General features: G+C 45.7%; 1 protein-coding gene across 2 annotated transcripts in view; it reads right to left on the bottom strand.

Moving 5' to 3' along the window:
- The window catches only part of PDE8A (phosphodiesterase 8A), a 168567-nt gene that overhangs the window by 76801 nt on the left and 79759 nt on the right, over nucleotides 1-12007 (bottom strand). For both annotated transcript variants that reach the window (XM_039256911.1, XM_039256907.1), the window contains exons 2-3: nucleotides 2711-2767; nucleotides 753-943 (exon numbers count right to left, since the gene is read on the bottom strand). In XM_039256911.1, the coding sequence (XP_039112842.1) occupies nucleotides 753-943; nucleotides 2711-2737 (218 nt within the window). In that variant the 5' untranslated portion in view covers nucleotides 2738-2767. The remainder of the gene's footprint in view (nucleotides 1-752; nucleotides 944-2710; nucleotides 2768-12007) is intronic.

Here is a 12007-nt window from a genome sequence, read left to right as displayed (position 1 = left end):
CCAGACCCGGGGTGACTGGTCAGTTCTGGAGCCACGCTTCCAAGAGGTACTGCCTGGGGGAGGACACTCAGAGGACGCACCCTGGGTGGGGCCACATGTGAGCCCACACCACGAGGGCCAGTGCTCCACCCAGGGAAGACAATTCCTGCCCTCGAATGAATGCTGGGAGTCTGGCAAAGGGGACTAATGTGGGCTCACCAGGAAGGAGAGCAGAAGCTTAGAGCGCCCGCCCCTCCCCCGGGAAGTCCCAACCCCCAGAAGCGGCTGGATGGGGGGGCGGGGGGCACTGTCTAGAGTCCCGCACACGTGATGGTCAGGGCTTCTCTGAAGCCTCCTGTTAAGCAATCCAGTTCTCATGCTTTGAGAGTCTGCAGATATTATGAACAAGGTGCATCCACCTAACATTAGGAGACAATTTTCTCAGTTTTTACAACTTTACCAACATCTGGAAATTTTTATTGGCTCCTGTTGGAGTAATGTGCACGTGACAGTTGTGGTTAATGGCAGACTGGGTTTCATCTTAACCCTTGATGGTTTTCTTTTTTTTTTTTTTTACCATTTTAAGCAAAGCAAAGTAAAACAAAACAAAACAAAACAGAGGGAGATCGGTCCCAGAAACAATGATGTCCTCATGTCCTATTTTACACGTATGGAAGGCAGCCCCAAAGACCATGAATTCAACCTGCTGTCTTTCTTACCGCACTCGCTGTCACGTGTGCCGGCGGCCACTTGGGCCCGAGTCCCAGACTCACCTGCACAGCGCCTCTGCATCCAGCTGTCGGGGGTTTCTGTGGTCTATGATGATGATGTCGTGATGTTTGTCCAGGAAACATGCGAGGACAGCCTGCGCCTCCTTGGTAACTGTGCACTTAAACCCTGCTTTTTCACACGCCCTGCAGAATCCATTACACTGGTTATCTTCTTTGGTAAACACTAAAAGTACCTGAATCAAAAAAGCGCGAACACTTTTTAAAAAAGAAAAGAAGTTGTTAGAACTGTCATTTCTTAACACGCCACAGAAAACCCCCAGGGTTTAGACAGCAAGTACACAGATGCGAACATAATCTGTTGATAGAAAGCTTCCTCCAGGTTACTCCGGGAACCTTATCGCTCAGCTTCCCGAGATTAGTGCTATCTGATCTGCGTTTGTCTGGAAGTCTAACGTGGGTTCTATACTTATTCTTTTGCTAATTACCCGACCGGCAGAATTCAACCAACGCTTGATGAAGCATTTTATCTTGAAACTACTTCAATGAAAACACAAATACTTATTTTAGTTAATAGTAAATTAACTAGACAAGTCCTTAGATGACAAAAACTGATATTTCAGTCAAACTTTTAGATACTTAAAACTTTAAATAATATATTTAAATGTTTTGGCTCAAGGGTTTATGTAGTTCCTCCAAATTAAAAAAAAATTCCTTTGACGATAAGAGAAGAGATTTCAAGTAGCCCAAAATACCACCTCACAACCAGCCAGGTAATCCCTCAACCTCCCTTCCCTCTGGAAACCACCAGGTTGTTCTCTAGAAGTCTGCTTCTGCTTTTCATTGTTGGTGGTGGTGGTTTGTTTTGTTTTTCAGACTCCACACATAAGTGAAGTCATATGACATCTGGCTCAGGGGAAAGGAATTAAAATGTACAGCTTCAGTCATAAAATACGGAAGACCTGGGGATGCGAAGGACACACGGGGAATACAGTTAATCATCTAGAACAACACTATACGGGGACACACGGTAGCCAGGTACAGGGCTGACCACTACCGAATGGATGCAAACGCCCAATCACTCTGTTGTGCACCTGAAGATAGTGTAACATTGTAGGTCAAGTCCATTTCAATAAAAAAAATGTAATCAAGTTGTGATCGACAGCAAAGGACAGACTGACAGTTAAGTGACACAGGAACAGCACCAGGTGCGACCCCATGCCCGCTGTGTTCCCCCGATCCTGCGAGTCCCCCCCTCCCGTCCCCAGGTCTGGTGCAGAAGCACAATGCTGTCCCTTCAGAGCCCCCCGGGCTCATGAGGGCGACGGTGGTGAGGCAGAGGTGGGGCAGCCTGGGAGAAGGACACTACAAGGCTGACAGTCCCCCAAGGCTTAGTCCCTTGAAGTTTCCCCAAGTGCACAAATAGCACTAATGCAAGGAGCTAAGAGCACATTCCTGCTGGTAGCTCTGCACAGGTTTAAAAAATGTAACAGCGAACACGGTTTGTGTGCAAAAAGCATCAAGTAACTCTGGGGCTCAATTTCAGCTGGTTATTTTGCCTAATATTCTGGATTTGATCATTTATAGATATTTTCTGATGGAGCCAATTCAGCAACACAGAGACAACCAAGCTTCTGCTTTTATACTGGAAAATTCCAAGCCTATTGAACAGCTGGGAATGCAACGACCTATGAGCCTCTCCTATGCTCATCAGCTGCTGTTCGCCCCCTTTGCTTCCCACCACGACTGTGCAACACTCTTTTACTGCTGAACCTTTCAAAGTAGGTTGCAGGCATCTCTTCGTCTCTAAATAGCTCCATCTGTGTTTCTAAGAAAAGGATATTCTCTCCTACAACTAGAGTACTATTTTCAGGTTTAGGAAATTTAACGTTGACCCGATACTATTATCTGAAATAGAAAACTATTTTCAACGTTAGGCCCTCACCCTTCCCCCTCTTTGAAGAAAATCAACATGTGCAGATTACAGCATGGTTTCTTACTACCTGGAGTTGATCTGGATGAAATCTCATGGGGCCAAACTGCACGTCAGCTATTGCTACCTGTAAGAAAAAAGATTTGTTTTAAAAAAAATTGTTTAAAGATAAGCTCACTTTAAAATTCCTCTAATCAGTGCCACAGATCAAAGCAAGCTTTCTACTCTAGAGGAAAATTACATAAATTTAATAGTTATTACACAGATTCCCAGGGACCTGCATAGAAAGCCCAGGAAAGGCGCAGAGTAGGGAGGGAGAGGGGACAGGAAACCGATCCCGGCTCTTTCCATAGCTGCGTGTGATTCTAAGTGATTTACTCAAGCTTCCTCAGCCTTAATTTCTCATTTCTTACAAGGATGAAAGGAGTTTACAATATAAAGAGCCCCCCCAAATTAGACACTGAACGAACATTGATTCCTTCTGTCTTTCCCCTGATGGACAATGAAATCTTACATTAAAATGGCACACAGAAAGCGAAATCCAGCAGTTAGAGCCATGCGACATCAGAGCCAAGGAAACCCAGTTGAGAAGTAGTTGACACTCTCATTTTACGAGAAGCAGAGTGCTCATCAATAATTGCTTACTTGAGAACTTAGCACCAAACGGCACAAAGATAAATGTCACAACCAAACCCCTATGAGTAACAACAATCACAGCGCCAGTGGAGGGGCTTAGTGTATCCTAGAGCTGAACGTGCGTCATCTCGCTGAATCTTCACAGTAATAGTGAGGTTTACAGCTGGAAAACTGAGGTTCCAAATACCTTGTTTAAGGCCACACAGTCAGCAAGTGGCAGTTGGGGTTTCGCTGCAAACCCAGGTCCCTGGGAAGTTTGGGCAGTCTGTGCACCGCATGAAGGAGCCCAAGGGAGGAAGAACGTGGGGCTGAAATACAGCCTCAAGTGATGGACGCTGGCACTGACTTGCTCCCCAGAGGATACACATTTCCAGAAACATTGTATGTGTTGGGGGATCCCCAGGCCTCTGGGGGGTGGTATGATTCCATAGGAAAAAATTAAAATTAAAAAAAAAATTCTGCAGAAGACCTAATGTAGGAGCCTTCCCGCAAGGTTCTTTCCTACCTGACTGCCACCTCCAGCCTCTCCTCTCAGGTGGTGATCTGTCCTCCAGTCAACACTCGGAACAAAGCCTGCTTGGTGGTGGTGGGGCTGTTTATTTTTCACTGCTAGAGGCTGATGTCTACCAGTCGTGGGACACCAGCTTAGTGTCTGATTTGCTAATAATTTCATCTCTCGGAAGGCCTGAGAAGAATGAGGGCCGCCATTACCGCAGTCTAAGACTGAGGAGGATTCTGTGACCTCCCACGGCACCGCCTACCCTCCTGCAGGCCAGCCTCCCAGTGAGGGGCACAGCTGGGTCCCGAGGCCAGACAATCCCAGAGGGCCTGCAGAGTCCTAAAAGAGAGGTCTGGTCTGAATCCTCAAACTCCCACAGTGCACTGAGAAGGAAAGCAAGAGGCACCGAGAGAGACCAATCTGAACAATGAGCTTCTTGTTGGTTTTTACAAAGTTTAAGGGAATGAATGAATGAAAGAAAAGGAATGATACGGACCTATTGCCTGAAGAATACAAGGAAGAAAGTGACAGGAAATAGAACGGGAAGGAAAATCATTTCCACTGACGTTCTATAGTATGGGGGACAGTTTCAGAGGAGAAAGCAGACACCAGAACAGCAAGCCCGATGCCACCTCCCCCACCCCCTCCCCCAAGGTAAAGAAGTTGCCAGGCAGCACTTGCGTCCTTGACCTGAATCGGGAGCTGGAGCCTCTGAGTGAGGACACTTATGAAATTGGCTATGAAGGATCAGGTAGACAAAAAAAGAAAGTCTGAAAGGAGAGAAAGAAAATATTTATGAATAGGGTAAATACATGTGATATTCTAGATCACAGAGAAAACCTTGAAACATATTCCTAAAAGTAAAGATGGTACTTTTTTTAAAAAAAAATTTTTTTTTAATGTTTTATTTATTTCTAGGAGAGAGAGAGAGAGAGAGAGAGAGACAGCGTGAGCAGGGGAGGGTCAGAGAGAGAGGGAGTCACAGACTGAAACAGGCTCCAGGCTCTGAGCTGGCAGTCAGCACAGAGCCCGACGCGGGGCCCGAACCCATGAACCGCGAGATCATGACCTAAGCGAAAGTCGGACGCTTAACCGACTAAGCCACCCAGGCATGCCAAGATGGTACTCTTTTTATTCTTCAACCATAATGCAAGCAAACCAGAAATGAAAAACACGGCGTTTAAGCAAAATCAACAAAAACCCCCGCCCTGAAAAAGTTTTAAACATTAACTTATAATTGCTGGGTCAGAGAGAGAAATGCAAACTACTCGTACAGAGTACCCGGAAAAGAATAAAAATGAGAATATCACGCAATGAAACTTCCAGGATACTGGTACATTTTACTCAAAGTCAAGATTCATAGCCTTAAATTCTTCTGTCGTGAAACAAGAATGAAGTAAACATACCACGTTTTCAAGTCACTAAGTTCGAGAAAGTCAACAATACGAACTGAAGGACACCAGGAGGAGGAAAATTAAGTTAATGGTAGTAATTCATAAAATTGCAAAATGTTAGTGACTAGGATGTTTTTAAAAAATACACGTATACGTGCATCTAGTGTTGGTCACAAGCTGAGGGACGAGATAAAAAGTATAAACGGGGCAGGGCAAAGCCTCGTCCTTCCCAGGAAAACAACTTCTGAGCACACGGTCCACACCAAAAGTGGGTTATGAAATAACTTTCACGAACAAGGATAGCATAATTTTATGATCTCAGCTTATAAAAATAACACACCACTGCATTAATTTTAAGAAAGAAAAGAAGTTACATATTTTTCAAAGATCATTAATTTTGCCTCAGTATGATTTTAACGGTATCATTTTAAAGCATTAGTGTTTCAGCAGTTCTATTTGACCACTGAACACTTATTTTATTTACTTAACTAGATTGCATTTTAACCTTACATCCTGTCTACGGGGTACATCCGGCTCTGAAGACCTCTGCTGAGCGGTGTCCCAGAAGAGCTGGACAACTACTTACCACTGCCCCCCCAAAATAACCACCACCAGGAAATGTGATGACATTACTCAGCGAGTGGACGTCAGCAGTGGGCCCTTGAACAGTAAACAACTTCCCAAAAGCTCTGGAAAAGGCGATCAGAACTACAGAACTCTTGTATTCTTCCTTTTTTCGTGTATGAAAATCAGAATCAAACGGACCTCATGCTTCAAAGTCGCAACCCTTTTAATAATTTATTGTGCACGTTAACAGTTTAAAAGGGAATTGTCATTTTTAAATCAATTTCAATATCACAGCTTTGATTTAATCTTTCAGCTTCAAAAGCAATTGTTAATTTTAGACAATTTAGAAATAACCGTATGTTCACTGGCTGCTATTGGTAATCATACAAGTTGTTTAGTCTTCTGGATTTTTAAATATTTAGGTATTTGTTAAGATCTATTGTTAAAGAAAGATTGTAAAAAGTCTATTTGTATTTTAATAAAGTAATATTTGTAAATATGGCTGACAGAAATATAAAATAAGTTATTAGAAATTTTGACAACCACCTGGCAGATTTCTTTTGTTTGCCTAACTGCCCCAACACTCCCAAGTGACAACAAGGGGCACCTGGGTGGCTTAGTTGGTTAAGTGTCTGACTTCGGCTCAGGTAACGATCTCACAGTTCGTAAGTTTGAGCCCCATGTTGGGCTCTGTGCTGATAGCTCAGAACCTGAAGCCTAGTTCCCATTCTGTGTCTCCCTCTTTCTCCCTCTCCCCAGCTCTGCCCCCCCCACCTCAAATACAAATAAACATTAAAAAAATTAAAAAACAAACAAAAAATGACAGCAGGCGGCCATCTGGGTTAGGAATCTGGATCACGGGTGGCGGTGGGAAAGAAAAGAGATACATCATACTAACCTGCCTAAAATCTCTGTTCCCCCCAACCCTCCCTATCTCTGGCCTGCTGTTTTTTTCTCCATAGAACTTAATCAGCATTTGCAAAACTCTGAATTTTACGATTTATCTTCTTTATTGTCTGTCTCTCCCACTAGAATATAAGTTCTATCTATGAAGACAGAGATTCACCTGTTTATCCATTGCTGTATTTCCAATACCCAAGAGAGTCCCTGGCCCATGAGAGGCATTTAAAAAATCTTTCTGAATGAATGTTTACTCAACAGCTAATCTTTCTGAATCAATCATTTACCTAGAAATCAGTCCCTCTAGTTTCTACATATGCATGTATACGTAACACAGCACTTCCCGTTCTCAGAGTGTTTTCATGTATACTTTATTTCATAAGGGAACATCAAGGAAGGAAGGATTTTTATGAAAGCCTGAGTACTAGGAACCACAAAAGAATCTTTTTCCTATATCCCCTTTAATGGAAACAAAATTAATGCTGAGATCAACTTATACAGCACAGACTTAAATCTGATTTTGTCCTGAGCCATCCTGTCCCTCCAGGTTTTCCCTGTACTTTGATCGGCCCTCTCGTCTTTCTTTCTCTGGGCAAAGAGTGGTAACTTGGTCAAAAGAACACAACCTAGACAAGAGTCAGGAGACCCCAGTTCTCAGGGGAGAAGAGTCAAAATTAATCCAGGCGCCTGTGGACCACCTACTACTCTAAGCCAAGCACAGAGCTAGATACTGGGATGCAAAGAAGTGCCTTATCCCTGGCCTTGAGGAGAAGGGGAAAATGTACGTAATGACAACATGGGACAATTTTAACAGAGAAAGAAGGCACCTATTATGTGCTCAGTACTCTGCTTCCAATCCTATTTAATCCAATGTAGTCCTTACTCTAGGAGCAAGGCAAGCTCATTAGCTCCATTTCAGTGATGAAAAAACGGAAGCTCAGAGCAGCGTGGTTACAGAATTGGTAACTGACAATGTTGAGAACAAGTCCCAATTCACAGGGACTGGATTCCTGTGGTCTTTTCATGTTCCACTGGGAAAGGCCCCAAATCACCTGACTCTAGCCTAGATCTAGAAAAATAAGAACCCAGAAATCAGCCTTCGCCAATGGTTTCCTAGGCATTCGACATCCAACTGAGAACAAGACAGATGGTGTCTCTACCCAACGGGGGGGGGGTGATGGAGAGTAACTGGGGTGCTATTCTGACTCGGACTCCAGGAAGGCCTCTCTGCGCTGCAATGCAGAAGAGGGGCTCTGAGTGATAAAGGAGCCGGCTATTCGAGGAACAGAGGAAGGAGCGCCAGACAGAGGAAACGGGGTGCTGGGGATCTGTGGTGGGAATGGGTCCTCCCAAGCACTGGAGGAAAGGATGGGGAAGAGGGAGGAGACGATGTCATGGCTAGGCAGGAGCCAGAAGATGCAGAGCTTTCTAAGCCAGAACAAGAAACGGGCTTTATCTTAAATTTCATAAAAAGCACTAGAGAGTTTTATACAAGGAAATGATAGGATCTAATTAAAAAAATTTTTTTTTATGTTTATTTTTGAGAGACAGAGAGAGATAGAGTGTGAGCAGGGGAGGGGCAGAGAGAGAGAGGGAGATACAGAGTCCAAAGCAGGCTCCAGGCTACGAGCTATCAGCACAGAGCCTGACGTGGGGCTCAAACTCACAGACTGGGAGATCATGACCTGAGCTGAAGTCGGCTACCCAACGACTGAGCCACCCAGGAGCCCCCTCTCATTTTTATTCTTTAAACAGACTTCTTTGAATGGATCCCCTTTATCTTTTAAATAGATCCCGGTGGGGATGGACAGTGGGAAGGTGAGAGCAGAGGCAAGGAGACCAGTGAGGAGGTGCCTGCAGTCCAGGCGAGAGAGGGCGGCAGCCAGGCCCAGGCGCTGCCATGGAGACGAGTACACGGATTTGGGCTGTTCTGGAGGAAGGGGCATCAGGAGTTGCTGATGGACAGGACATAATCAAATCTACTGGCTCCTAGACCAGAGTTCTGATATCTGACTTGTGGTTTTATTTCAGGGTTGCGTGGAAATCTGGGGTTACGCAAGCCATCCTGGGTAGAAGCTGCTTGGTCTGCTTGGTCCTTTCCAGATCCACCCACAAGATGGCACCAGGACCTACCCCGAGGCAGAGCTCCTCCCAGCTCTCCAGGTACTCCGAGAGCCGGCCAAAGGCTCCCCATTTCCCTGCATCTCTTTTTCTCTCCTTACCTGTTCCTAACTGTCCCTTCAGTCAATTTAACAGGAAATATTTACAAGCTGCCTTTTATAGATTTCCCCATATGAATGCCAAAGTCAAGTCCCATGCTAGGGCAAAACTGCTCAGGTCCTTTTCCCCCAAACCCATACTGTTGAGCAAAAAAATGGTTTCTGGATTAAATGAACTATTTAAAGAGCTTAACATAATGCCTGACTGTGAGTAAATGCCCAAAAGATTCTCAAGTATCCACAGAAAAGATTTTCCAAGGAGTTTTTGCTGTGAAACTACAACTTTACACACATGCACACATACACAGTATAAGGCGTATTAATTTTTTATTATTTTTTGATGTTATTTGAGAGAGCATGAGTGCGCATGCTAACAGAGGGCAGAGAGAGGGAGGCTCTGTGCTGTCAGCGCAGAGCCGGACATGGGGCTCGATCTTGCCAACCACGAGATCATGAACTGAGCCAAAATCAAGAGTTGGACACTTCACTGACTGAGCCACCCAGGCACCCCTGAAAGGCATTTTTAAAACTATACTTTTCCAACGAGCCATTTCTTTCAGAGCACTAAGGTAATCCTAATAAGAACCATTAACTTCATGATACCTGAAATAATGTGAACAATAGAACCTACTTCTTAAATATCATCCTAACGTACTTGGTACAAGGGACAAATAAAGATTCTTCCTGAGACCTTGAAAGAACACCACCTCTGAAAGTGAAACAAGAAAATTGAAACATAAAAAATGAGAACAGCCAATTGTAAGATAACCCAACTTTAAGCTTCTCTTTAAATGTGTCCCTGGGGGTGCCTGGGTGGCTCAGTCGGTAAGCGTCTGACTTCGGCTCAGGTCATGATCTCATGGTTCGTGAGTTTGACCCCCGCGTGGGGATCTGTGCTGACAGCCAATTCAGAGCCTGGAGCCTGTTTCCGATTCTGTGTCTTTCTCTCTGACCCTCCCCTGCTCACGCTGTCTCTCTCTCAAAAAGAAATAAAACATTAAAAAATAAATAAATAAACATGTTCCTGAAATGGAAGAATCCTCAAATTCCAACTGTGGCCATCTGAGGAGGCCTAGGACCTACCTCTCCCCCTCGAAAAATAGGAGCCCATCACTGATGTATCATCATGTCAGAAGGAGTGGCGGGGGTGACAGAGGCTCAGAACTCCCTCCAGGGGAAACACTGAATCAGCAAGTATAGACGAGCTGGACACGGACAAGAAGTATTCCAGGCTGTAAATGAACAAATGAGCGTCCTGCCCCTCACTGGGCGGGTGTGTCACATTCATCACTCGCATCCATGTCACACGCTGCACAGATGACAGCGAGCCATGTTTGGGAGGCTCCCAGCTGCCTGCCCATCCGCCCACCTGGCGACCGCTACCGGCACCCGGGCGACTTTACCGAGTCGGCCGATACATCTCAAAGATATCCTACGGGACTACGCTACGAACGAGCACCCCCACGATAGAACGGATTACCTGGGATCACCCCAACAGTTCCCATAACCAGTACTCCTGAGGCTGGACAGATAGGGGTTTACGCTCTGACCCCTGAGAAGCTGTGTGTCTTTAGGCAAGTTTCTCCGCTCCGCTCAGCCTTGCCCAGAAAGTCGTGACCGTGAGGACGAAAGGAGGACCTGACCGGGTCAAGTGCACCACGGCGGACATCTACTAGCCCAGCGGAAGGGGCCGCACGGGCATTCCCGGCCCCCCTGCTCTGGCTCTACAGCCACCAAAAGGTCCTTACCAGGTGTGGCGGGGACCCACGTGGCTTTGGGCAGAAAGCAGGTTTCCAGACTGAACAGTACTTGAGAAAGCCCTCCGGAGCCGGCCGCCACCCGCCCCCACCGCCTTGCCGTGTTACAGCAGGGGACAACGCAGTCCACGGCCTGAGGTCCTGCTGTCGCCACCGTCTCTCGTGGGAGCCCCGTCTCAGGGCTCCCCGGGTATTCTCACTAACTGACCTTCGCGGTGTCTCATAAACAACCCCGAGTTCTTTCAAGCTTCTTTTTGGAATACTTCCACTACCAATTATGTCTAATTCTAACTTGCAAATAACCAGCTCTGAAAAATCAAGCAAGAAGTTGTTTCCGTATGTCCCAAAGACGACCGAACTTTGGGTTTGAGAGGAGAAAGGCCAGGGCAGAGCAGAAGTATCCGGCAAAAGGTCTAACAGCACCAGCAGCAAAGGTGAGGAACCCCTGAGGCAGGTGAGGCCTCGGACCAAGGAGCAGATTAGGGATGGGGGCTGGAGCCTTGGCCCCACACTCTGGATAATCCCTGCATCCCTGCTCGTTGCAAGTAGCAGCAACGGCCCCGGACAGAGGTTTCGCAGGGAGAATGTATTCTGCCAGGGACGCCGCTTCTTGAGGGGCTTAAAGTAAAACCCTGAACGCAAGTTATCTGGTATTTACACAGGAAAAGCAGATGTTTACATCCTCCAAACATCTTCCCAGTACACCTTTAAGACTACTTTTTTTCAGGGCAGTTTTATGTTTACAGCAAAACCAAGAAGCAGGTGGGGCGCCTGGGTGGCTTAGTCGGTTAAGCGTCCGACTTTCACTTAGGTCATGATCCCGCGGTTCGTGGGTTCGAGCCCCGCGTCGGGCTCTGTGTTGACTGCCAGCTCAGAGCCTGGAGCCTGTTTCAGAGTCTGTGACTCCCTCTCTCTCTGACCCTCCCCTGCTCACGCTGTCTCTCTCTCTCTCCTAGAAATAAATAAAAACATTAAAAAAAATTAAAAAAAAAATAAGAAGCAGGTACAGGTAAGGCATATGCCTCACCCTCACGCATGCATCTTCCTCCCTCCCCATCATCATCATCGCTCACCAGGATGGTAGTTTTTTTTTTTGCGTCAAAGATTAACCCACATTAACACATCATAATCATCTCAAATCCATATTTGACCTTGGGCTTCACTCTAGAGTGAAGGGTACATTCTAGAGATGCAAACAAATATGTAATGATATATCTCCATCATTATAATACCATATGGAGTATTTTCACTGCCCTAAAAATCCTCCATGTTCTGCCTCTTCATCTCCTCTCACCCCTGGCCGCCACTTAACTTTTTACCGTCTCCACAGTTTTGCATTTTCCCCCCCAGACTTGTCATATAGTTGGAATCCTACAAGTATGTAGCCTTTTCGTA

This window comes from Hyaena hyaena, unplaced genomic scaffold (genome assembly GCF_003009895.1).
Source record: "Hyaena hyaena isolate Hyena2069 unplaced genomic scaffold, ASM300989v1 scaffold_13, whole genome shotgun sequence".
Taxonomy (NCBI): Eukaryota; Metazoa; Chordata; class Mammalia; order Carnivora; family Hyaenidae; genus Hyaena; species Hyaena hyaena.
The sequence above is the reverse complement of the archived record's forward strand: the minus strand, read 5'-3'. Positions and strand labels throughout refer to the sequence as shown.